The sequence below is a fragment of the Phyllostomus discolor genome, chromosome 3 (genome assembly GCF_004126475.2).
Source record: "Phyllostomus discolor isolate MPI-MPIP mPhyDis1 chromosome 3, mPhyDis1.pri.v3, whole genome shotgun sequence".
In the NCBI taxonomy this organism is placed as follows: domain Eukaryota; kingdom Metazoa; phylum Chordata; class Mammalia; order Chiroptera; family Phyllostomidae; genus Phyllostomus; species Phyllostomus discolor.
The window spans coordinates 206857242-206884983 of record NC_040905.2 but is presented as its reverse complement, the minus strand read 5'-3'; the positions used below and the strand labels follow the sequence as shown (position 1 = coordinate 206884983).

Genomic DNA, 27742 nt, shown 5'->3' with positions numbered 1-27742 from the left:
TGGGCCGGACGTGACGTAGGAAGAGTTCCGGCTTCGGCCTCTGCCGCTGCCGCCGCTACTTCAGCCGCCGCCGCCGCCGCCGCCGCCGTCGGGGCTTGTTATTTCTAAAATGGCGCCCCTGGACTTGGACAAGTATGTGGAGATAGCGCGGCTGTGCAAGTACCTCCCGGAGAACGACTTGAAGGTGAGCTCGGTCGGGGCGGGAGCGCCGCTGGCGGGGCTCGCCCCTTCCGGCAGCGGGGCGCCCGCCGGCCCGCCCTTCTCTACGCGGGACCCCCGCCAGCATCCCGTCCCGTCATGGTGGAGGGCCTGACGCGGTGCCGGGCGACCCGGCCCGTTTCGGCGTCGCGCGGAGATCAAGGGGAGCCCGGGGAGCGGGAGTCCGCCGAATGCCGTCCCGGGTCCGTAGCGGGGAGCCCGGGGGATGTCGCGGCCTCTGCCCCAGGGTGGCCCCTCCTGGCCTTCGGCGGCCTCGGGGCTCCGAGCCCTAACAGCTGTGCTTGGAAGACCCTTCTCTTCTCACCCGGTCCCCGGCCTCCCCGAGTGCGACCCGGGCCCCAGCGGGCAGTGCCCTCGGCGTGGGGTCATCCCTCCAGAGGTGGTGACAGGAGCTCTGGGTGGCCGGCGTCTGACAGATGCCCCGGGCCCGCGACCGCGGCCCCAGGGTGTTTAGATTCCCGAGGACCGGGCGGCCGCTTGGGCGAGAGGTAGGAGGAAGGGATGCCGAGGCGTCTCTCCCCCAGCCTCTCCGCCCAGTTGCTCTTCAGGGGTGCGGGCTTCCTTCTGCTCGTTCGGGTCGGAGTCCCGTTTTCGAGGGCGCCGTGGAGCTCGTTTAAGTGGACGATGTAGTAGTCCCTCCATAAAGACCAATGCTTTTCTGTCGTTGGCGTTGTTCCCCCGTGATCCCTTCTGAACTCGGGATCGCCTTTCCTGGGTTTCCTAACGGAGGTGGGAGGTTTTCTGTCGCTGCCGAATCCAAGTGACAGTCCCCGTGCGCGCGGCGAAAAGGGAGGAATGTCAGGCTTTGACAAGTCTCTCTTCCTGCGTCTGTTAAACCAGCGCTCAGGTGTCTCGCAGTGTTTCGCAGTAGTGCTGCTGCTTGTTTTTATTTGTTCAGTTAACTTTGATTTGCTGAGAGGTGAGTAAACTGTCAGTAGCTGTTTTTGCGTTTTTTAAAAAAAATTCTTTGAGCTGTGGGCTTGAAGCAATTTATCTTTGTTTGTGACTTTTTTTTCTCTTAAGGAAGATGTTACTGGGTTTTGGGGGTTTTTTTTGCTCTTTTTTTTTGATACAGGAAGTTGGTTTTTAACCACGGTCAATAAGTATGCAAAATGTTAAAAGCCAAAGGAGCTGTTGTGAATGTAACTTGTTTTTACTTATAGGGGAATTAATGATAGGGCTAAATGATAGGGAGTCATCAGTCTTGTGCATTTTCCCCTTCTTCATGGGGTGATTTAATTAAACGGGGACAAAACCAATATTAGTAGGAATGTAGCTTTCATACTCATCTGAGTCTTTTGTGGCTCCTTTCTGTTAGGTGCTTTTTTTTTTTAAGATTTTATTTATTTATTTTTAGAGAGGGAAGGGAGTGGGGGAGAGAGAGAGAGACAGACAGAGACCTCAATGTGCGGTTGCTGGGGGCCGTGGCCTGCAACCCGGGCATGTGCCCTTGCTGGGAATTGAACCTGCGATGCTTTGGTTCGCAGCCCACACTCAGTCCACAGAGCTACGCCAGCCAGGGCTTGTTAGGTGCTTTTTTTAGGAAACAAATATACCACCAACATTGGTACCCAGTTCATGGAAAACTAACCCAGGCATCTTTAGGTAGCATTATTAACCCCATGAGGGAAGTGGGTTTTTGTGTATCAGTGAATCATGGTGAAATTTTTGGTTCTTCGGCATATGTAAAGCTGTTTTAAGTTTTGGGTTTTATAATTAGTAAAATGTTGCTTATTATGAAAATGTATTTTGATATTAACTTGAAACTAGATATTGAAATGATTCGGATAATCACTTGGATTTTCTTTAGACCTTGTAGTTTGATAAACATTAGATTTCCTTCCCACTTCAAGGAAATATAATTAAACCATTTAATTTCTCCTTGCAACACAGTTGGACGTATTAAGCATCTATCTGTTTCTTTTTCTTTTTTTAAAGATTTTATTTATTTATTTTTAGGGAGAGGGGGAGGGAGAAAGAGAGGAAGAGAAACATTGTTCAGTTGCCTCTCAAATGCCCTCAACTGGGGACTGGCCAGCCCCCAGGCATGTGCCCTGACCAGGAACCGAACTGGTGACCTTTTCATCCCCAGCCGGATGCTCAGTCCACTTAGCCACACCAGCCAGAGTGTGTGTTTCTTAATAAACTTTAAAAAAAATTTTTGGGGTATCTACTGGGGAAAATTATGAATTATTATTTTTTTAAGATTTCTTTTTAAGATTTTTTATTTATTTATTCTTAGAGAGGAAAGGGAGAGAGACAGACAGACAGACAGACATCAATGTGTGGTTGCTGAGGGTCATGGCCTGCAACCCAGGCATGTGCCCTGACTGGGAATAGAACCTGCGATGCCTGGTTCGCAGCCTGTGCTCAATCCACTGAGCTACGCCACCCAGGACATGAATTATTTTTTTTAAGTGGAATTTTTTTGTGATGGAACTGTTTTTACCACATTAATTTGCTTGTGATTTAATTTGCTCATCTCTGGGTTATTTAAAGAAATTTAATTTTATTTCTACTTCTTGGCATGAAGTGCACACTAAAATTAGGCAGGCCAGGAAAGTATTCCAGGAGCACCTTTTCAGAGGCTTCAAAGCCAAAATAAAAGATTCTGTCAGAGGAAGAAAAGAAATCATTAGGGCCATTTAGTGATCATTATGGAAAAGATTTGATCTGGTAGAAAAGATGGAAATTCACTGTGTTTTAAACTGATTAGAAGTTGGAGGTACTAAATAAAACAATAAATGCATAAGGTGTTCTAGATTTAATTATGATTTCTCTATACCTAAACTGGAAGTGGTCAAATCACTAATACTGATTCAAATCTACATAACTGTTTTGAAGGAATAAGGATGAAATATAAGAGCGAATGGACCAAAGCGTAACCTTTTTTAAAAAAGAGGTCATGCAATTCTCATCCACAAAAAAGATTTCAGAGCTGATTGTGGAAGATACAGATTCCATATCTGGCTAAGTGGAAGAAAGAATGATAAAAGGCAGGTGTACTGAAAACTTAAATTTCAGTATTGGGTTGGCCAAAAAGTTCATTTAGTTTTTTTCAGTAATGACTCTAGTAGTGCTTAGTTGCCTTTAACTTCATTTGAAACAATTTTGTTAGATTGTATTGACAATTTTGTTAGATTGTATTGTGACAACTGTCATAACCGCATGCATTAAAAAACTTACCAGAATTGGTGAATTTTTGTGCAGCTATTTTAATATTGGAGATGGAAAAAGACATACAACATTTTCATTGTATTATGCTTTATTATTTCAAGAAAGGTAAAAATGCAACTGAAATGCAAAAAAAAGATTTGTGCAGTGTATGGAGAAGGTGCTGTGACTGATCGAATGTGTCAAATGTCATTTGTGAACTTTCTTGGTACTATTGACATTTTGGCCAAATAATTCTTTGCTGTGGGGCTGTCTTATGCATTGTAAGATGTTTAGCAGCACTTCTGGCTTCCACCCATTAGAAGCTAATAGCAGGAGATAGCTGACATACTCAAAATATCCAAATCAATAAAGTTATTGGTGAAAATGAAAGTGTCTTTTATTTTATGGGAAAAAAATGTAACGGACTTTTTGGCCAACCCAATACTTAGACAGTTGATGGGTTCTATAACTTGGAGATTGTTGGAGCTTTTGAATGTTTTTTTTTAAAGATTTTATTTATTTATTTTTAGAGAGGGAAGGGAGGGAGATAGAGAGAAACATCATGTGCGGTTGCTGGGGGTCATGGCCTGCAACCCAGGCATGTACCCTGACTAGGAATCGAACCTGCGACACTTTGGTTCGCAGCCCGCGCTTAGTCCACTGAGCTACGCCAGCCAGGGCTTGAATGGTTTTTAAAGGTGGTGCTGAAACAAAGAAATTGCACATTGAGTTGGTGTTCACTTTTTTATTGAGGAACTGAAGACTGTTACCATGGTAGGGGGTGGGAGAATACTAGTGTCTATCTCAGAGATGCAATGTAAAGAATTGTGTAATTCCTTAGTAACTGCTTTTATGGATTAATAGTCAATGTACTCTTTCTAGAACTCACTTTTATGTTTAGTCTGAGCCATCCCAGAGTTTTTCATTTGAGACTACCTACTTTGTAAAGTTGTACCTTTGTCTGAAATGCCTCCATAAAGCTTCAGAGAACTTTTTCCCCGACATTTGAACAACCTTTTGCACCATCTAATTCAGCCTCTGTCTGATTTTATAGATTGTCATCATATACTGTAGTTTTTATCCTTCCATGCTTGTATATGTCCATATATATTTGTCACCTTATTGCTTGTCTTACTGATCATGCTATTTACCAGAGTTGTTTGGTTTGCATGGTATCTTTCTTCAGGTAGTGCAAGGAAAAAGGAACATAGTAGAGGACATCAGCACACACCATGGCTTTGTATGGGGCCAGAAGAGTGCGTTCTGTATTTTCAAGGCTCTTTCACAGGGCCTTGCATTTTGTTTGTTGCTTTGGCCACTGAATCACATTTTCCTGTATATTCTGAAAATAGACTGTAATGGTGCTGTCTAGTAGAAATAAAATGCTCAGAAATGTAAGCCTGAAAATACCTTAAAAAGTAAAAAAGAAACAGGTGAAATTAATTTTATTCATTTTAACATTATTTCAACATGTAGTTGATATAAAGTTACTAAGGTAATTTTTCCCCTTTTTGTATTGTCTATGAAATAAGGTGTATATCTTACATTTATGATGTATCCCAATTCAGACCAGTCACATTTAAGGTGCTCAGTAGCTACATGTTGCTGTGGGTGTTGGATGGGACGGTGCATGCCTGCAACAACTCCTCAACCCACTCCCTAGAATTGCAGAGCAGAGAGTTAATCAGCTTTCGTCTAGTTCTGTACCCTTCTCACTTTACCGAGGGGAAAACCGAGCTTTGTAGCATTAGATCTGCCTGAGGATGTCCAGCTAACCCATGAATTAGGTTGGAAAGCCTCCTTGCAGAACTCTTTGTGATACAATTAGTAGCCTTTTTAGGATGGCAAATAGCTTGCTTTTCTATGTATGTTTTCCACTTCCTACCTGGTTTTTTTTTTTTTTACATTCTGTTCTAAGCACATTGGACTGCTGTCTTCTGACCACATACCCTGCTTCTGTGCTTCTTTGCTTCTTTGTAGTGTGTTTCCACACCTGCTTAAAACATACATAATACAGATATTAAGTTATTTAATATTCAGTGAGTTGGTTACTATATCTGCCCTGCTTTATAAACAGGTAACTGAAACAGATTAAGTAACTTTCCAAAGTCATATAGCTGTAAGTGGAGGAGCTAGGATTCAAACTTAGGCAAGTCTGGCTCCGGGGTTCTCGTCCTTAACTACCACCGATGCTTCCTCTGTGCAGTACAGTCCATGCCTCTTTTGAGCTTTAGCTTAGATGCCAGTTTCTCCATGCGGGGCACTTGGATTCCATAGTCAGAATTACTAGCAATGATTAGAATTTACATAGCTCCTGATAGTTTTCTGAGCACCGTCATGTCCATTCTGTTGTTTACATACTCCTTGTGATAGGCAGAGTAGATGAATTGGTAAAGTTGAAGTGATTTTTGCCACATTGATTCAGCAGAGTACATGCCTGAATTAATTTATTACTAAAAATTTCCATTTTTCCTATACTTTGCTCTATAGCATTTTTATTCCATACATACTACTTTTTTTTGCTTTATACTTTTTATTTTTTATTCAATTACAGTTGTTACAATTTCTTTTCCCCTTTTGCCCCTTTTCACCCAACCCACCCCTCTTTCCCACAGTCAGTCCTCTCTCTCTTGTCCATGTCTGTGAATCATTTGTACATATTCTTTGACTAGTCCCTTCCTATTCCTTCCACCATCCCCCTTCCCACCTCCCCTCTTACAGCTGTCAGTCTGTTCCATGTTTTCATGTCTCTGGTTCTTTTTCTCATTAGTTTATTTTGTGCGTTAGATTCTAGTTATAAGTGAGGTCATATGGTATTTGTCTTTCGCAACTGTCTTATTTCATTTAGCATAATAGTTCGGTTCCATCCATGCTGTGGAAAGGGTAGGGCTTCTTTCTTTCTGCTGCATAGTATTACATTGTGTAAATGTACCAGAGTTTTTTAATCCACTCATCTACTTACAGGCACTTGGGCTGTTTCAAACACTTAGCTATTGTAAATAGTGCTGCTATGAAATTAAGGATGCAGTTCTTTTGAATTGGTGTTTCAGAATTCTTTTTTTTATTTTATTTTAATCATTGTTCAAATACAGTTTTCTCCTTTTTACTCCCAATCCAGTCCCCCCTCCCACCCTCCCCACTTCCCTCCCATTACCACGCTCCCCTTAGTTTATGACCATGTGTCCTTTAAGTTTGTTCTTGTGAACCCTTCCCACTGTCCCCTTAGATTCCCTCTTCTCTCCCCTCTGGTCACCGTCAGCCTGTCCTCTATTTCAGTGTCTTTGGTTATATTTTGCTTGTTTCTTTGTTTTGTTATTTAGGTTCCTGTTAAAGGTGAGATCATGTATTTGTACCATGTATTTGTCTTTCACTGCCTGGCTTGTTTCGCTAAGCATAATGTTTTCCAGCTCCATCCACGCTGTTGCAAAGGGTAGGAGCTCCTTTCTTTCTGCTGCATAGAATTCCGTTGTGTAAATGTACCATAGTTTTTTGATCCATTCATTTACTGATGGGCATCTTGGTAGCTTCCAGCATCTAGCTATTGTAAATTGTGCTGCTATGAACTTTGGGATGCATAGGTTCTTTTGAATTGGTGTTTTAGTATTCTTAGGATAGAGTTCCAGCAATGGAATTGCTGGGTCAAAAGGCAGATCCATTTTTAGTTTTCTGAGGAAGTTCCATACTGCTTTCCATAGTGGTTGTACCAGTCTGCAGTCCCACCAGCAGTGCACTAGGGTCCCCTTTTCTCCACAGCCTCTCCAATACTTGTTGTTTGTTGCTTTGTTTATGATGGCCATTCTGACTGGTGTGAAGTGGTATCTCATTGTGGTTTTAATTTGCATCTCTCTGATAGCTAGCGATATTGAGCATCGCTTCATGTGTCTTTGGATTTTCTGTATGTCCTCCTTGGAGAAGTGTCTGTTCAAGTCCTTTGCCCACTTTTTAATTAGATTCCTTGTCTTCTTAGAGTGCAGTCTTGTAAGTTCTTTATATATTTTGGAGATTAAACCCTTGTCTGAGGTATCATTGGCAAATATGTTTTCCCATACAGTTGGTTCTCTTTTTATTTTTATACTGTTTTCTTTAGCTGTGCAGAAGCTTTTAATTTTGATGTGTTTCAGAATTCTTAGGGCATATTTCCAGCAGTGGAATAACTGGGTCATAAGGCAGTTCCATATTGAGTTTTTTGGAGGAAATTCCATACTGTTTTCACAGTGGCTGTACCAATCTGCATTCCCACCAACAGCTCAGTAGGATTCTCTTTCCTCCACATCCTTGCCAGCCCTTGCTGTTTGTTGACTTATTAATGATGGCCATTCTGACAGGTGTGAGCTGATATTTCATTGTCTGTACATACCACTTAGAGTATGTATTCTGTCTTGTATGATAGCAAGTGTGCCTGTCTCTACTGTTAGACTATAAGCTTCTTGAAGACCAGGGTCATATCTTGTTTATTGTATTCTCCACAGTCTTAGATCACTGCCTTGTATGTGACAATCAGTATAAGGTTTTTGGCATCAAACTGTATACTGCTTTACAAAAACATTTCTTTAAATGTTTCCTGTGTCAAGTACTATTCCCTGTGGGTGCTAGAGGTAGAATCTCATACTCCTCTCTGCTTTTGAGGGGCTCTCAATATAAGGGAGATAAAGAAGTAAGGGAGATAGAGAAGTAAACAAATGATCATTGTATGGTGTGCTAAAATAGAGGGCTGTCCAGTGTATTGGGAAACAGAAGCAGTATCTAACTCTGAGGACAGAGATGGCTTTACAAAGGAGGAACAAATGAGAGGATGAGTAGAGTTTACTCAGGTAAACAAAACAGGAAGGAAAGAACATGTAGATACTATGTGCCATGTATAGCTTAATCTGAAAGAAAGAACAGGGTTGATTCGAGGAATTTGAGGCAGTTGGTATGTCTGGAAGTGGTGCTGGGAAGACAGGCAGAGGGCAAATCATGGAAGATAAGGCTGACAAACTTTTATCTTTTAGGTTGTATAAAGTGCTTTTATATTTTAAGGGGAAACACCATACTGTGACTTTTTTGATATTGTTTAAAATATGGCTAACTAAGAAACAAAAGTAGATTCACAGAACTCTATTACAGGAATACATTGTTGTATATGGTAGGAGTGACAATGGTATCTGAATTGAGACACTGCCATAAACAGAAGAGTGCCCTTGAGAGATTTTTAAGGAAGTGACACTGGGTTTTAGAACTATTATGGCAACATCATGGACCATGGATTGGAATGGGACAGGAATTTCATAGAAGCAATAGAGTAGGTGACATGAGAACTTGAAGTAACAAGTGATTCTGATGTTTAAAAGGAAATGAAGAAGATATAATAGAACCTGTTGACCGAGTAGGTCTAGGTGATGGGGAGAGGGAAAAGTTCAGTGTAATCTCTTAGTTTCTGGCATGGATTACTTAGTAAATATTATAACTAGATTAAGGAATGCAAGGGAGTTTGGTTTGGGCAATACTAAATTTGAGAGGTAGAAATGTTCAGAAGACTTGCATACACACGTTGGTTAGTTAATAAATACTTACTGATTGCCATATGTGCTCCAGGCATTGTTCTAGTAGTATTAAACTCAGGAGGAAGGTCAAGACCAGTGGTTCTCAGCTGGGAGTGACTTTGCACTGGAGGATATTTGGCAATGTCTGGAGACATTTTTGTGTGTCACAGCTCAGGGTGGGGGTTCCTTTGGGTATCTAGTGGTTGTAGAAGCCAGAAATGTTGCTAAACATCCTATAGTGCACTGGACAGAAGCCCTCACAACAAAGAATTAATCAGTAGTAGTGCTGTGGTTGAGAATTTAAAACCCAGTGTATTTGAGGGACAAGAGGGAACAGGAAGACAGGAGCAGATAATAGAATGCAACCGTGAGCAAGTTTCTTAAGGAAAAGGTAGGCAAGGGAAATAGGATCTTCTCCTCAGAATGGGGGCCATGAACCCCTAATTATTCAAGGATTAGGAATTAATTGGGGACCATGGGAAGAGACAGATATAATTTGCCCTAAATTTGGGATAAGATTAAGAATCTTGCTTTTTTGGTTAAGTAAGAGTAACCACATTTCCTACAAACCAAGCAGCAAAACAAAACCGGAAGGGCTTTGGAGGAGCTTCTCCCATGGCAAGGCTGGCCTGAGGCCACTCTACATAAAGCTAGCTGACATATGCAGAGTTTGTGCTGAGATTTCATGGACTTCTTATTTTTGGGTTTGCTTGATAGGAATTTATAAGCTACTGCTGCGCTGGAGAGATGAGAAGCAATGATTTTGGCTTAGAGACTTAACTCTAAATCCTCAGTTGGGACTATAGAAGTGGCAGTTACAGGGGGCAGCTGTTACTTTACTCAAGTTAGTGTGCCTGGCCTCAGGTTAAAGATGGTGCCTGAGTAGTTTACATGTGTTCTCCAGGCACTCACTGGCCTTTGAGATGGGCAGGGTTTCACAGTGATGTTTTTTATAGTGTACTGTTACTTTTAGATCAGTACTGGGGGTATGGAGCAAACTCCTTGCAGTTCAGGAGGCATTACGGGCTGGGAGAGCCAACTATATGGGGGTTCACATTCTGGAACATTCAAATATGGAAACCATGGAGGGTTTCTCAGGAATTTGTGCTGTGATTACTCTCAAAATGTGAATTAAATGATAACTCACTTGGTTCCAAAAGGATATAGAGTGGTTTACAAAATGCATTCAATATAGCAAGGTAAATTATATTCAGAATAAGTGAGGCAAAGGGAAAATAAAGGTAGGAAACCAAGATGGAACCATCAGTAAAAGTGAGAATATACTTTCATATATAAAATAAAAGCTGTGATAATCAGGTTACTTCTTTGAAATTATGCCCCAAACTTTCTGGGAGGCTGCTGAAAGAAGGGAACTGATCAATTAAAATATCACAGAGTGGCTGTGGCTGGGTAGTTCAGTTTGTTAGAGCATTTTCCTGATATGCCAAGGATATGTTCTTCCGTCAGGGCACATACAAGAATCAACCAATGAATGCATAAATGAGTGGAACAGCAAATTGACGTTTCTCCTTCTCTCCTTTCTCTCACTCCCCCTTCCTCTTTTTCTAAAAGCAAAGAGACATTTCTCTTCTGGGTCCTCCTTGAAGGCAATTGTTCATTCACAGCATTCTATGTACCTTGTTTGTCGCCTACACAGTGACAAGCTATAGAGAGGACCATCTCCTACAGTGTCCCTTACTGCAGGTTGATAACATGACATTAAAGTGCAATTTGGGAAAAAGCAATTGGGAAGGGAGGGCAGTGCAATACATGGTGAGGACAGACCTCTTTAAAGGACAATCTGAGTTTAATTCAGGGTGGAGTTTATAGTGGGTTTGTTTGGGTAACATTTTAACAAATGATCTTTAAAGGGGTGTAATAAGTGCAGCCCTCAAATATATAAGTAGCCAGCACTTTCCTGAGAATGGGCAGTTATTAATAGAAAGATTGGCATTGTAGGAAATAGAGAACTTGTCTCTCCCAGAGATGCATTGTGGACAGAAGAGTGGGAGATGAGCTTCTTCAGTGGCTTTTGTCAGAGGATGTGTTGGAAACATTTAAATTGTATTCATGGTATGTGCTCTGACCTTCAGTGATAGAAATTAGGACTCTTCTTAAAAGATGTGAAATCTGAAAGGAAGTGTGGATGGGACAAGTATCTGACAACATGCAGGTCTCATATTAACAAACAGAAAACTCTGCCCACTCTTGAACAAATTGCAGCAAAGCATGTCTAAAAATACCTTTGGTGGAATTCTCTTTGAGGGGGTTGGGTGAGTGTATCTGAAAAAATATTCTAAGTATTATTTGAATAAGGCATTATATCTAAGAAAGGTGGCTAAGGTCTGAGATGGTACTTGAAAACATCCCTGTATTGCCCTGGCAGGGTGGCTCGGTTGGTTTATTGTAATCCATCCCTGGTCAGGGCACAGACCTAGGTTGGGGGTTTGATCCCTGGTCAGGAGGCAACCAGTTGGTGTTTCTGTCTCACATCGATGTTTGTCATCAATGAAAGTGTGTCTTCAGTGAGGCTTAAAAAAAATCACTGTATAGTTTTATTTAAAAAATTATACGGTAGCAGAAAAAACATTTTTAAGGTATTAATTGCTACTTTATGAAGCTAACTTAAAAAGAGCAGTGCTCTTTATTCCGGTAAAATGAGGAAAAAAAAGGTGGTAATAGAAGACTATTAGAAAAATATGGGCCAAACTTGGCATATTCATTCTTTGGAGATAACCTTAAGATACATGGAAGTGAGTTAGGGTTTTAAAAAATGCAGATAGTAGGTTATAAACTTCGGGAGCTAATTACTGTAAACATAATCTCATGATCATCAAAGGACAGTTTCCTTTCCTATCTAACAATGTATTAGTTCTTGTCTTTTTGTCATATGATTGTTAGTTTTAATATTGTAGTAAAAGATTACATTTTGTCTTTTCTTCTTACAGCGGCTATGTGACTATGTTTGTGACCTCCTCTTGGAAGAGTCGAATGTTCAGCCAGTATCAACACCAGTAACAGTGTGTGGAGACATACATGGACAGGTAAAATTTTATGAGCAGATTTTTAGCTTCATACTGTCCATAGTTCATGTGTGTTTCTACTTGTGCTGCAAAGAACAAACAAACAAAAAACATCAGTTGTTGGTAGTTGGCTAAGTTACCTCAGTCTGTAAGACACGATTCCTGGTTACTGGTACAGCAAATAAAAGCAGTGGTCAAATTATTCATGGAGTTTGTTGAAATTGTACTTGCAAAGTAAGTAGAAAGCAGCCCTGTTGTTCTGTGGACAGTGGAAGATAAAAAACACAAATGTGGACCGCTCATAGTTACTATGATTAATAAGAGATGCTTTGGTTTTAGGCACTGATTTTCTATTCATTCTATTCTCTCCTATCATGTTTTGTTGAAAATTTCTCATTTCCTCAGTGGGATTGAGAATAGCAAAGGTTCAGAAAGAAAATTGTTGGTGCATGATTTCACAACAAGTCACTTCTAGGATGGGATGAGAGGGATTTAGTTCATTAATTTTTTTTCATCTGCTGGTTTTTGTTTGTTTGTTTTTAAGAGTTTCAAGGCAGGATGGGCACACCTCATCTTTAGGCTCTTACTGTCAGTGTTTAGCCTAGTGTGTTTACAAAGTTTTTTTTTTTTTTTTAATAGGGCAATGAAAAGTGAACTGATCACTCTTGGTTGTATGCATACAGTGAAGTTGGGGCTACAAGACATATATGCATTGTGAACAATATAGTATTTATGAGTATTAACAATAATAACTGTCTTACATGCAGTTTCCCTGACTTACATATAACTGCCTAAACGAGCAGAAATGTGAGTAAATTGGTTGTGGTTGAGGGCTGCTCAATGAGTGAAGTTCTATTTTTACTACTTACAGGGCTCTTTTCTTTTTGGCTTTCCAATCTGTTCTCTGAATGGTTGAGATTATAAGAACTCTGGCAGCTGCATATTCTTGGCTTCTAAACAGAGTCCCCATTATGTCATCTGTAATCTGTTAGTAGATTTTAGGAGTAGATTTCTTAAAATTTCCACGTAATTTCTCTCCAAAGGTAATAAACATTTGTATTTTGCTGACATAAAGTTCCTTAACAGATTCCTAACAGCTAGACTAAACTAAGCAGTGTTTGCCTCTACTTATATCAAAATTGAGAGATTATTGAGAACTTTTCAGTATATGAATTAGTCATGTTCAAAGGTCAGGAAGTTAGAGACAACTTCAAATTGCAAAAATCAATTTAAATTATAAAATTGTACTTCTGTATCATATATACCTTCATCCCAATGTACAATTCTTGCTAATGTTTCTTTTATGCTTTGAGGTTAACAAAATGCTTTTTCCCATGTTTCATTTAAAAGTTTTTCAGAAGTCCTGTAAGAATGGATCATTTTATGGAGAAGCAAACCGAGACTGAAAGATTGAAGAGTTAGCCCAAACTCTCAGAGCCCTTAAGGGACAGAGCAGAGATTTGAAACTCAATTGGGGTGTGGGGTAGCCTATGTTAATTTAAGACTACCACCAGACTGTGAACATTGTTTCTCTTGTACCAGATCCTTTGAAACAATTGCTAATCAAAAGCATGGGACTTGTGGAGCTTCTACCCCTAAACTAAATGTAAGATGTGTCCTTTGGGTCTTGTTACAGATGTCTTTCCCTTGGGTAGTTCTGGAATTGTGGGATTGGGTTATGAGTATAAAGAAATATGCTGGCAAACATATATGGCTGTCCTTTGGTATCCTGAGGAGATTGGCTCCAGGACCTCCCACTCAAATCCTGGGGTCTCCAGTCCCTTATATGGAATGGCCTAGTTATTTGCATATAACCTATGCACATCCCCCCATATACTTTAAAGCTAGATTACTTATAATACCTAATAAAATGTAAATGCTATGCAGATAGTTGATTAAAGAATAATGGGAAGAAAAAGATAAGTCTGTACATGCTCAGTACAGACACAATCATTGTAGGCCTAACTACATGGTACATGTTAGCAGAAACATAACTTCCCTTCCCCTCCACCCCCAAATATGTTCGATTTGCTCTTGGTTTACTGGGAATGAGTCTGCCATGCAGAATCCAGAATCTGCAGATGAAAATGACCAACTGTAGTGCTGAGAGGCATTGAAGCAGTGTAATCTAGTGAGGAAATGGTAGACTTCAATATCAGAACTTCGTTTAAATCCTGACTTGGTTACATACTAGCTGTTTCAGAAGCCACTTAAACTAGCTCATAAGTTCTCTAAGTATGGCCTGTGGATCCTCGAGGTCCCCTAAGGTGTCACAAAATCAGTTGAGGGTAAAACTGCTGGTACCTCAGAACAAAGCAAGAGAGTAGCACCAGACTGTGCTGGTTGTCATTGTCTTCGGTACCAGCATGCATGCCCAGTGAACTAGAATACTGCTATCGCATTGGGTGGTCCTCGATGAAGCAGTGATATTAATTGTAATTTTCAACCCTGAGTAGATAACTTCTTAAACAAATTTTTTTATTGTTGTTCAATTACAGTTGTCTCCATCCCCATTTTTCCCCCTTTAGGCTTCTCTGCCCTATCCACCCCTCACCTCCCACCCCCCACATTCAGCACCCCCCCACATTGTCTTTGTTGCTGGGTCCTTTATACAAGTTCCTTTCCTTGACTCTCCCCCTTCCATTGTCCCCCTCCCCTCTGGTCACTGTCAGTTTGTTCTTTATTTCCAAGTCCTGGTTCTGTTTTGCTCACTTGTTTGTTTTGTTGATTAGGTGGAGTAGATACTTCTTTTGACCCTGGTGAACTAGGAAGTCTGCACAAAGCACATCTGCTGCATGCCAGAGAAAGATGGCTTGCTCCAGCAAAAGTGCTTGTGCAGTTCTTTGTATTGAGAGCTGAGTAGCCTCTTTTTTTCGGGAACGCTATTTTTACTTGAGAGAAGAAATAACTAACCATGGGTATGTGGCAGCCATTTTTGCAAAAGTGAAGGAAGTCCTGAGCCAGTCACTTTAGGGAACACAATGGATAGTATTTGTTGCCAATGCCAAAATTTGAGTTTTCAAATGAAAAATTGGAATTTTGGAAGATTTGAGTCTACCACCATGAAGTTAACACCTTCAGATATTTAAAGACTTTTCCGATGAGATGAGTGGTTATAATAATCTATCAACAAATAAGGCTTTCGATGATGTGTAATGAAATGTTATTTCCATGTTATCCACTCAAAGTGTTACACTAGTTTATCTAAGTATGATAAGACTACTTTTCAAGTTTTGATATATTAAAAAAAAGAATATGTGCCATTATCTCTAAAGGTAATTAAAATAACTTCTCCCTTTTGTAAGACAGACTGTTACACATATGGCTTTTCTTCATATACTTAAATCACTCTAACCCAACGGACTGAATTCAGAAGCAGGGAATGAGTCCAGCTGTGTTGTATTTAGTGAGACATAAAAGAGACTTGCAAAAAATGTAAAACAGTGCCGCTCTTCTCATTCAATTTGTTTGTTTTGGGAAACAGTTTATTTTTTCATTAAAATATGTGTATGTTACTATTTAATGAGTTATTGGTTTTTAAAATGAATTATTAAATGACCTCTTCTAATTTGTAATATAGTAAATACTGATTGATATAATCTACATAAAAGCTTTCTAGAGACCTCTAATTTTTAGGACTATGAATGGGTTCTGAAACCAAAAAGTTTAAAAACTACTGAGCTAGCTAACTGTTTTCTTCCCTTTAATGATGGAATAAAATCCACTTCTCAGGATTGGTTTTGTTTTAAAATGAGAACATTTACAGAGTATGGTATGAAAAACACATAATAGATGGTAGAAATTATTTGTGAAATGATAAGGTGGACTTCTATTACAGGGTAAATTATCTGTACATGTTCTCAGTAAATGTTTATTAAATAATTTTGGAAAAAACCTTTCAATATAGAATAGGAACTATGCATCCCAGAAGCAGAATTTTTGTCTATTAAACATACACAGGGTACATGGAAACTTATAAAGCTTTTATTCAAGAACATATTTTTATAAACATCAGTAGAAAAATTTAAGTTCACTTACTCTTCTACCACACTTTTATGAAAGCAGCTGTTTCGTAAAGCTTTTTAATGTTCCTTTCCTGACTGTGTGTATACATACTCAGGTTTTACATAGTAAAATTGTGTAGTTATATTGTAGGTATAGTTTTGTGTTCCATTCTTTTTCCTGATTATTTTTCCATTTTCTACATAGTTTCCATTATAATCATTATTCATGACCACACATGGTCACAGTCCTTGAGTTGGTAGATCATACTTTATTAAAATGTTTCCTAATGTTACTCGTGAAGCTTTTTTCTTTTATTATTCTGAATGCTGTTGTAACACATTTTTTGTGTATTTACACAGATTTTTTTTTTTTTTTGCATTTAGGATATAGTCAGAGAAGGGGAATTAGTAGGTCAGAGTTGCACATACAAGTACATAATACACTGAGAGTGTGTATACGAGGTCTGTCCAGAGGGTATCAGCCATGTAATATGAAAAGTAGAGACGCTTATTGAAGAAGGTACAAGATACAAGGACCATGGTACATAGGACAATGACACCTCAGTCTTCTTCAAAGTAGGCACCTTGGGACCTCACACAGTTCTCCCAATCTCCATCAGGTACCCCATCATATTTTCCTGAATCTCATCGATGATTTGGAATCTCTTCCCTTTCAAAGGTGATTTTAGTTTTGGGAAAAGTCAGAAGTCACAGGGCGCCAAACATGGGCTGTAGGGGGGCTGAGTTACCTGGGTGATTTGATGTTTTGCCAATAAACTCTGCACCAGACGTGAGGCACAAGTGGTCATGTTGTGATAAAGCTGCCAATCACCAGTTGCCCATGGCTGTGGCTTTCTGAATCACCAGAGTAGTTTCTGTGGAGGAATGTTCAAGCTTAACCCAAGATCTGATACAGATTCATTGCTCTACTTGATCAGTCATTTTTATTGCAATGGCCACACAGTACACATGCTCACTCAGTGGCATCTACCGCCCCCACTGACTAGTACAGTGAAGTCGTTATTGTTCACACATACGCATTCCAGTCCACTCTTCTTGAACGTTGTTGTGCAAACTGTTCTTGTTATATTAAAAATGGCTGGAGTTTTTTCGAACAGGGCACGTATATATAGATCTATAGACATTTCTTTTTTACTGCTCATACTATGTGTGTGTGTGAAATATGTAAAGAGTGTATATGCCTAAACACATCATAGTCCTTTATAGGAAGGGACTCTACATAGTAGAAATAGCAATTTTTTTGTGTGTGTGGGGGGGGGTCTTCCACTTAGATTGAACATTTTTGTCACTTGTTTCTTAACTTTAAGAAGATTGGAGAATTATATTTTCAATTTTCTAAAGTTTTGTTTAAACAAGTAATAACCCTTTAGACTTATGAAAGTATTATAAAGGGGAATGCTTTATTTCAGTAGTTAACATTTAAATTTCAGTTTTATTCACTGTTATCAAGATTGCTATAATGTCTTGAGTATTAGAAATTTAGGTAATATTACTTTCAAGTGTAAAAGATAAATGTGTAGGAAATTATTAGTTGTAGTTGATATAGTTTATTATAGTCGATTCCTTTAATCCAAAATCTTTTTTTTTTTTTTTAGAAAAATTGAAGTTTTCTTTAAGAATTAGATTGGGGTAATCTAGTTGATTGACGTTACAAATGTATAATTAGTCATTTACCAATTTTCAGTCAGATAGAATATGGTGAAATACACGATTCTGTTTTTACCTGTTACTGAGAAGACACTGTATATCTGTGGACTCTGAGGGTACACATTTCCAACAGTAGAGTGTAGGAAGGTGGATCGATTTGTTCTTCATGGCCCGAAGTGTCATGTAATTTTATTCTTTGAAAGAAATTAAAAAAAAAAATTTATTTATTTATTTTTATACAGAGGGAAAGGGAGGGAGAAAGAAAAGTAGAGAAACATCAATGTGTGGTTGCCTCTCACACCCCCCCTATTGGGACCTGGCCCAAAACCCAGGCTTGTGCCCTGACTGGGAATTGAACTGGCGACCCTTGGGTTCACAGGCAGGCGCTTTATCCACTGAGCCCCCTAGCCAGGGCTGAGAGAAATGTTTACCTATGTGTTTCCTTTTATTTCATTGAAATAGAGCTGAATATGTGAAGGGATGGTTAGGTTGGCTTATTGACAAGTTAGGTAACTGTTAAGTTAAATGATTTCAAAATCTCAAGTGATGGGTGCGGAGATGTATGAAAGAAATTTGAGAGGGAGGCCTATAACACCAGTGATCTAGGAGTGGCTTTAATGGTGGCTGTGAGCTTTGTGGTAATGCCTTTTTTGCAGGGGTTGGGAGCTGCGTCCTTGGCAGTTTTGCTTATACATTTTTTAAATTAATGTAAATATTTGAAGTCCTCTTAATTAACTACTTCTTTACACATTTCATTCTCAGTTTTATTATTTTACTCCTTTATAGAAATTTGTGATTAACATATATTGCCTTTCTTTTATAGTTTTATGACCTTTGTGAACTATTCAGAACTGGAGGTCAGGTTCCTGACACAAACTACATATTTATGGTATGTAAACACCAGTGATATCAAGTACTTACTTAAAAATACCTGTTCCATTACATATAAATTACAAAGTAATTTTTGCCATGTGATAATGACTATTTAAATATCTGAAAAGGTGATTCTATATTTTTCTACATTTTTCCTTGTCCTCTAGTTGAGAATAAATGCTTTAGTAAACTGCTATATACGTAGGACTGGGTTGCAGCCCTCAGTAATGTTTGGGCTGAAAAATATCCCAGAAGTGCTACTAGAAGGGATAAATATTTACTTTTATTTTACCAGACTGTTTTGAGCATTCATTTTTATATTATTAATCCTTGGATTGATGAATATACACACTTGCTATTAAGAGTCATATTTACTTAACTTTTCTTTCAGAATGTAATGTTACTGTTCTACTTTTTCTGAATCATTCTGTCATGTTTCTGTCCTCTGAAAGTTTCTGTGTCACTTTCCTATTATTTTTTTAGCTGTTTTTGTATTGGTCTAATATTGGCCCAAGTAAAACGTTAATGGGCATGTCATGATATGCCATTGTTAAATACAAAGCTGAACATAGAACACTGTTATAATTGTGGTATTTGCTTTTATAGAATAACCCTATTTTCTTCAAGTCGGCAGCTCTTCTGATGCAGTTTAAATTATTTTTGAAATTTATTTTAAAATTTGGATTTATACATGATTTAAAAAAATCTGTTAATATAGGTAATAGAGAATTGGAAAAATGGTAGTTTTGCAGGGAAAATCATTGAGAGAATTGTACTGGAGGTACCTATAGGCCTCTTAAATTGTAGACTAGCACAAACACTTAGTAAAAACAGCCTATTTATTTCCATTTGAATTTTTGTCAAAACTCAATTTCCAAATAATTCAATGTATAACTCCACATTTTTGTTATTTTGGACTGTCTCTGAGTTTGTAAAGTTTGGTGTAATTTTAAAAAATATTGTTGCTATTATATTGTTTATAACTGTAAACTTTTACTTTACAGGGTGATTTTGTAGACAGAGGTTACTATAGTTTGGAGACCTTCACTTACCTTCTTGCACTAAAGGCTAAATGGCCTGATCGTATTACACTTTTGCGAGGAAATCATGAGAGTAGACAGATAACACAGGTGTATGGATTTTATGGTAAGACCTTCTATTTTTGTGATTCTGAATATTGTTTCACTTTGCTCTTTGGGGAAAAAACCACACAAGTCATACATGTGTTTTATAGTAAGATTAGAAAATACAGATAATCTTTTTCCGCTTTCTCACTTTCTTTAACTTCCCCTCTTCCCTCAGTCAGTGGAAAATCTTTCCTGGAGAGAGAACCATTCTTAACTTTTTGGTCTGTATCTTTTTATTGGGTTGGCCAGTAAGTCTGTTATATTTTTTCCGTAATATAATAGACACATCATTTTCCATTTCACCAATAACTTTATTGATTTGGATATTTGAGTATGTCGGCTATCTCCTGCTATTGGTTTCTAGTGGGTAGAGGCCTGGGGTGGTGCTAAACATCTTCCAATGCATAAGATAGCCCACAGCAAGGAATTATCTGGCCATAATGTCAGTAGTACCACCAAGAAAGTTTGCAAACCACTTTTGACATGTTTGATCAGTCACAGCACCACCTCCACATGCTGCACAAATCCTTTTATTGTGTTTCAGGTATGTTTTTACCTTTCTTGAAATAATAAAGCATAATATGTTGAAATAATTGCGTATCTCCTTCCACGTTATATATTAAAATAGTTGCACAAATATTCACCTATTTTGATGTTTTTAATGCATGCTGACATGATAGCTGTCACAGCCTAACAAAAGTGTTTCAAATGAAGTGAATGGCAACTAAGGACTACTATAGCCATTGTACGGAAAAACCCAAATGAACTTTTTGGCCAACCCAATAGATCAGTGCCTCAAAAGTGTAGTGTTCAGTTTACCTCATTGGAATCGTCTGGGGTGCTTGTTAAAAATGTAGATTACTAGGACCTCCCTGCAGATCTTTCAGTGTGGGGTCCTTGAATCTACTAACGGTGAATGTTCTGCACACTCAAGTTTGAGATTCTGTTCTATATGTATGTACATATTTGTATGTGTTTGTTGTATACATACATGTGTGCACATACACACCACACTAAAATGAGATCACACCTGTTTATTTTCATTTAATATTGTGACCTGCCGTTTTACTTCATTAATGTTATTTTTATAGCTGCATTGTATTATACTGTATGGATATCCTATAATGGTATTAAGTAGTCTCTTTAACATTGGATATTGGAGTTATTTTTAAGTTGCTGTTACAGTTGTCCCTCCCTATATCATGGTTCAGTTGTTGCGGCTTCACTGTATTGTGGGTTTTAAACCCTCAACAAGTGAACTGTGATATAGTGAGGAATGACTGTATACCTCACTGGTGAGTACCCATATAGAATTTTATATGTTGTTAAAGTTGCATAGGTTTAAGAGTGTAGAAAGTGTTTAAGAGCATATGAAGTGTTTATAAGAGTGTGGGAAAGGTTTATAGGAGTGTGGGAAGGGTTTATAAAGCCTTAAAATATATACAAATAATAAAATAAATATAACACCGCTACTTCATGGATTTTCACCTATCGAGGGGGTCTCTGGAACATAACTCCCATGATAGGTGAGGGACCACTGTATATGCATAGCTGAATGAATATCCTTTTACATATATGAGGTCTGTCCACAAAAAGTCCAGCCATTGTTAATATGACAAGAACAGGTTGTACAACAATGTTCAAGGAGAGTGGACTGGAATGTGCATGCGTGAACAATGACGACTTCACTGTACTGGTTAGTGGGAGCTGTAGTTGCCAGTGAGTGAGCATGTGTAGCATGTGGCCATGGCCTTCAAAACAACTGAGTAAGTAGAGCAACCAATCTGCATTAAAGTTTGAGTTAAGCTTGAATATTCCTCCACGGAAACAATTGGATGATTTAGAAGGCCACAGCTATGGGCAACTGGTGATTGGCAGCTTCATCACAACAACATGCCTGCTCACACATCACATCTGGCTCAGTTTTTTGGCAAAACATGAAATCACCCAGGTGATTCTGCCGCCCTATAGCCCACATCTGGCGCCCTGCGACTTCTGACTTTTCCCAAAACTAAAATCACCTTTGAAAAGGGAGCAATTTCAGACCATCAGTGATATTTAAGAAAATACAATGGGGTAGCTGATGGCGATTGGGAGAGCTGTGTGAGATTCCAAGGGGCCTACTTTGAAGGGGACTGAGGTGTCATTGTCCTATGTACAATATTTCTAATATCTAATAAATGCCTCTATTTTTCATATTAAATGGCTGGATACCTTCTGGATAAACCTCGTGTGTGTTTATATGTGTGTGTGTACACACACACGTTCATATATATGATATCCCAAAGATCTGTGAATATGTTTTTACATATATGTATAAAACTATATATAAATATTATATGTATAATTATATATATATAAATAAAATCTGTGCCCTTGCCCCAGAGAATCCCAGGACCTCAGGGATTAGAAACAGAATTCAGCCATTAAAGCAAAATAGCTGCTTTTATAAACACTTCTGTGTGATTGAAGTTTTTAATGAAGAAGGTTAAGAAGTTCTTTGAAGAAGAATCATTGAGATTATTAATATGAATTTTCTTGCCCACAATTAAGGCATATATTGAAAGATTTGAAAATAATTTTATAACCCTTTAGTTTTAGATTTTTTATTTTGAATATTGTTTATATTCTGTCAGTATAAAGATAAGCTGAACTCTCTTACTCTCTTACTAGTTTAAGCTGAATTTCTTTTGTCCCAGTATTTAATGTATTATTTATTTATTTTTTGTTTTAAATATTTTATTTATTTATTTTTAGAGAAGGAAGGGAGGGAGATAGAGAGAGAGAAACATCAATGTGTGGTTGCTGGGGGCCGTGGCCTGCAACCCAGGCATGTTCCCTGACTGGGAATCAAACCTGCGATGCTTTGGTTTGCAGCCTGCGCTCAGTCCACTGAGCTGTGCCAGCCAGTCTATATTCTTTATTTTTATCGGCAGACTCAGAACTGCATTACTGAGATCTCTCCTGTTTCTTTTATAGATGAGTGCCAAACCAAATATGGAAATGCTAATGCCTGGAGATACTGTACCAAAGTTTTTGACATGCTCACAGTAGCAGCTGTAAGTTTATATAAATCTTTTTAAAACCTCAAGTGTTTTCTTACCAATAGCACTTTGCATACTTTTATCTAATTGTTATTTTAGTTATATTGACATTATTAGGATTCATGCATGAATTCAGATGTGACTGAGTTTATTTTTGTATGTTCAACTCTTTGTTATCTTTTTTGTTAGTTAATAGATGAGCAAATTTTGTGTGTTCATGGTGGTTTATCTCCTGATATCAAAACACTGGATCAAATTCGAACCATTGAACGGAATCAAGAAATTCCTCATAAAGGAGCATTTTGTGATCTGGTTTGGTCAGATCCTGAAGATGTGGATACTTGGGCTATCAGTCCCCGAGGAGCAGGTTGGCTTTTTGGCGCAAAGGTCACAAATGAGGTAAAGCCAACGTTTTCAGAAAAGTGATTTATTGGTTGCTGATGACTAAAGAATTATGGTGGCAGTAAACAAACTTGTAGCCTAGTTTATTTAAACTGGTGGCTTTGGATATCAGATTTCTCATGTAAGTAGTTCCTGGGTGGTTAGATGAGATGATGTAATGTAAACACCTCTTTCAGCATCTACACCTGGTAATACATGTAAAATAAGTGTTCTTTTTCTTTCAAATGTTGTGATTAAGTAATGAGATAAAGCAAGAGTAAGATAGGCAACTTTAAAAATGTATACTTTAATGTTTACATTTTTAATTGTGGTACAATTAACATGTCATATTAGTTTGAGGTGTACAATATAATGACTTGATATATGTATATATTGTGAATAAGCAACTTTTTGAGGTTCAGCTGTTTCCACACACATGTACACACACAGGTGAGCTATATTGGGAAGTAATCCAGCATGGAATCAGAGAGAGCTAGGTTCAGAATAACTTGTTACTCATCTTGTCTGAATCTCTGTTCCCTTAAATTGCAAAAGAAGGATGATAAATCTTTGGCTGAAGTTCTTCAGGAACCATACTAAACCCTCAGTAAATCATAGATATGGTAGCAATATATTTACTATTAAACCATAAAAACTTTCTTTCACATCTGATAGTACCTGTAGAATGCTTTTCTTCCAGAGACTTCTAATTGTGTGGCTGTATGATTTCTAAAACTTAATAGACTCGGGCCAAACTTATTAAAGTTTGTATGACTTGTGTTTGTGTAAGTTGTACAAATGTAAGTTATACAAACTTCTGTAGCTAATAACTCATTGAAATTACTGGGGGTAACTGTAGAATGGATTTTATAATCATGAGAGCTGTATTTAGTGACAGGGTTTATACTTTATTTAATTGTTTATTATATATTTAGGTTGATTTTTTAAAAAGCAATATGCTGGATACTTAACAACACCTTTCTGAATTGCAGTTTGTTCATATCAACAACTTAAAACTCATCTGCAGAGCACACCAACTGGTGCACGAAGGCTATAAGTTTATGTTTGATGAAAAGCTGGTAACAGTATGGTCCGCTCCTAATTACTGCTATCGTTGTGGAAATATTGCTTCGATCATGGTCTTCAAAGATGTAAATACAAGAGAACCAAAGTTATTCCGGGCAGTTCCAGATTCAGAACGTGTTATTCCTCCCAGAACAACGACGCCGTATTTCCTTTGAGGCCTTAGCCCATCCTGCTGACCGGTCACATTTTTCTGCCCTCTTCTTATCCCAACTTTTGTGTATTACCCTCTATAATATACTTTTTATTGAGCACTTTGCTGCTGAAATGCTGCCTCTTGCCTTTTTTTTTAATTTTAAATTATCTAAATTTATTGTTTGTTATGGTGTTTATAGCAATGTTTTCCTATCAGTTTTCTCCCCCATCCCATCCCCACCTTGGACTCATCTGAGAAGACTTGAGAAATGTCTTAATACTCATACTGCTGCATGTAGCTCTTGCTTATTTACTGGTCTGGGGGAAACAAGATGTGTTTCCTTTTTATAAAAAGCCAATTGACAGAAAAGACTACACTGAAATACTCCTCCTTTTGTATCATTCAGCCTTTTGTTTTAGTTTGGTAAGTTTTAAGAAATTTCAGCAGCAAAGTTGTTATTCAGTGGGCACGATGGACTGCAAATGCCTAGAGTTATGTATACTTATCCCAGCTGTAAACTTCATTGTCCTTTGTTGGATGATATTTTAAATGGATAAAAATAAATTGGTCTAAAGGGCTGCCCTCCTTGTTGTGTTTTTAAATTTCAGTTAAAAACTGCTACAATTTATGACTTTGTACATTAAGATAAATTGTATTGATCTTTTTTCAGATTCCTTGTATTTTTTAATAAAGTAATCTTAAATAAAATCCAGATAGGTTAAAGTGTTAGAAATTTTAAACAGCTTACATTGTTAGCTTAAAGTTATTCTTTTTTTTTTTTTTTTTTTTTTTTTTTAGAGTTCTTGACCCTTTGGTTATTGAGTTTAAAACTTCAACTGAAATTCAGTACTATTTATTTAAGAAAAAAATCACTAAACTGTGCCTAAAAACATAACTGCCATATTAATGTTTTGGTTTATATCCTCTATAGTAGTAGAAAAACATTTAATACTTGTAATACTGATGTGTTCATTTGATACCAGTTGAGTAGAATGTGATCAATCCAGTTTACAATCTATCATGAGTATCATTAAGTAAAATCTATGTACTTTTCAATAGGAATCATTCTCTTGCTGTAACACTTGACCTTAACTTTTAGAAAGTGTTCATTTTCTAACTGCAACTGGAAAGGTTGAAAAGTCAGGACTCTTGTACTTGTGAACTGTAATCTGAAGCAGGTTTTAAAAAATGTAGAAGGAAACAAATTGTCCTTTTTTGTAAAGGTCTGTGATACTATGTTTCGGCTTTGTGTAAGTAATTTGAATATCCAAAGGGTTGTGATGATCAGTTCTTGATATGCAATGTCCACTAATAAGGACAAGTGTTCCAGTGTCTCTTATGACTGTGGTCATAAATGATGTTGGAATTTACCATTTTGTGAAATAGTTGGTATCATTTTACTACTATAATTAATTTTTGTCATTCCAGGAAATCTTTGTGAAGCCAGCCAATTAATAAAGCACTTTAGCATCTGTTCAGGTAGTTTTGAAAACCAACTTTTCCCCTTCAGGATAAGAACTTCCAGGTTATCTAAAAATGCAATAAAAATCTTTATAGCCTACGCTTCTTGGAACATAATTTTTCATCAGGGTTTTCTTTTATTAAATGAGCACAACACTTGCAATTTTTTTCCCAACCACCCAGCTACTTGTATAATTTTTAATTGTATAGCTATATGAAAGAAGTGGCTAAGACATGTGCTGCACACACTTGAACTGTTGGGTCAGTAGCTTTGTGTCATTGCCCTGACCCCAGTGTAATTCAGGGGGAAAGGTATTAATCTTACAGGGATATGTAGCTATGTATTTTACTAATTGTTAAACACTGGAAATTAATGATGCAGACAACTTGGTGTGGTGTTTAAACAGCTCTCTGCAGTATTTTTTTTTCTGTTACCATAAATTGTATTTAAGTGCTTCCTCACCTCTGCTTTTCAGTTGTACCAATAAAACCAGTAACCCTGAGCCCTCCCTTCCCCTTCGACACTCCCTAGTGTAGATTGATGTAGTTGTTGTAGTTATCCCTGTAATGTGACTTTGATTTTTAAGTCATGGTGTACTGCATTTGTTTGTCACTAGTTGGGCAAGTGCCAATAATGTTCTGTCCGTTTCCTTAACTGCCATCTCTGTTCTGCCTGATTTTTTTTCTCCCCAACCGAGTAATGGCTTTTTGCATGGAAAAAAATAGTTTTTACTATTAGACATGTAAAGGGAAGAGAGAGTGAATGTATTGGACTTTGTAAGCCTAACAGGAATATTTGGGTTCCTCTACGAAATAAGGGCTATGTACTATATAGAGTAATCAGGTGGTGGAAGACACTTGCAAGTCATAGGTGTGTAGACAGAAGGATCTGTTACTCCCTGTATCTAGGCTGAATGTAAAATCCCTTATGTTGTATTAATGGGGGTAATAACTATTTTTATTTGCCTATGATATACTTGGTTTCTAATAAAGTATCCTAGGCTCTAGTGAGAACTGTCGACTTTAATTGCCAATCACTCCCTTTCCTTACTTGCCTAATATATTCTTGGCTAGCTTTTTATAGATTAGTGCTTCTTCCTGAAATATCTCACCATTTGAAATGTGTTACTTTGGGTGTGATCCTAAAAAGCCTGGATCAAGAGCATACCTAACATGCAACCTGCATCAGCTCCTACTCCATCTGGATGTCTAGAACTGTTGCAAGATTTTGACGTCTTAAATCCTGGGTTTTGCTTTTGAATAAGGTTTGAAATATTGTTCCTTGCATTAAGATTTGTGTGTTTTTGCTTTGTAAGCCCAGCACCAGGTTTTGGAAAATGCCTGTATTGTGAAAGCAAATCTCAACTTTCTGAGCCTCTTTCATTGTGAGAAATAGAATTACTTTACATGAGCCTCCAGAAAATTGTGTACCTGGAGTTGAAGAGATTTAATAGCAAGAATCCAGATTTTTAAATGTCATTGTTTTTTAACTGCTAATGTTTGTAAAGCACCTTCAGTTCTTTGGATGAAAGGTGCTATATTCTCTCAGTGTAAATTAATAAAAGTGTTATAGGAAGTTTGTCAGAAAATTTTATCTAATGCATAGTCTGTAGTATGTCCCAACAAGAAGTTAGCATTTTATATAACACAATTTAAATTAAAAATGATTATTCCTTCACTTGGTTGCTTGACTAGTAAAGAGAAGTGAAACTTTCTTGTTCCGCATTTGACTCCGAGCTCAGTGTTCACCCTTTAAAGGCATCATCCATTGTTATGTCCTGGGTCCATGCCCAGAACCATGCTTCATGAGATTGTCACAGTTCTTTCGGTTATATATTTACAGTGCGCGTTCATGCTGAGGAAATAATAATACAGTCGTAAAATGCCAAGAAGCATTCCCAGAGCCCCCTAGCATGATGCCAGACAGCTGATGCTTGAGGAAGTTTGGTTCCTTATTCCCCTCTTACTGATACGTGCTTTACCCTTGTGAGAGTATGCTTATGCTGGCTTAGATCACTCAGATGTGTTTTTTGTTGTTGTTGTTG

The 27742-nt window shown here is 37.9% G+C and overlaps 1 protein-coding gene across 4 annotated transcripts; it reads left to right on the top strand.

Moving 5' to 3' along the window:
- On the top strand, nucleotides 1-27273 carry PPP6C (protein phosphatase 6 catalytic subunit). Of its 4 annotated transcripts, XM_036022224.1 has the most exons (8): nucleotides 207-401; nucleotides 1060-1086; nucleotides 11846-11941; nucleotides 18416-18481; nucleotides 19470-19611; nucleotides 22572-22651; nucleotides 22826-23035; nucleotides 24010-27273. In XM_036022224.1, the coding sequence occupies exons 1-8, from the start codon at nucleotides 390-392 to the stop codon at nucleotides 24256-24258; spliced, it is 882 nt and encodes a 293-aa protein (XP_035878117.1). In that variant the 5' UTR covers nucleotides 207-389; the 3' UTR covers nucleotides 24259-27273. The 4 variants fall into 4 exon arrangements, with proteins under 4 accessions (XP_028386643.1, XP_035878117.1, XP_035878118.1 ...); XM_028530842.2 differs by lacking the exons at nucleotides 207-401; nucleotides 1060-1086 and adding an exon at nucleotides 1-184; XM_036022225.1 differs by lacking the exon at nucleotides 1060-1086.
- The last annotated feature ends 469 nt before the right edge of the window (nucleotides 27274-27742 follow it).

Excerpts from the sequence above, each read along its gene's own strand:
- PPP6C (XM_028530842.2), top strand. The coding sequence starts at position 110 with ATGGCGCCCCTGGACTTGGACAAGTATGTGGAGATAGCGCGGCTGTGC. Across the intron at positions 11,942-18,415 it reads GTGGAGACATACATGGACAG|TTTTATGACCTTTGTGAACT; the intron begins GTAAAATTTTAT and ends TTTCTTTTATAG. Across the intron at positions 22,652-22,825 it reads ACATGCTCACAGTAGCAGCT|TTAATAGATGAGCAAATTTT; the intron begins GTAAGTTTATAT and ends CTTTTTTGTTAG.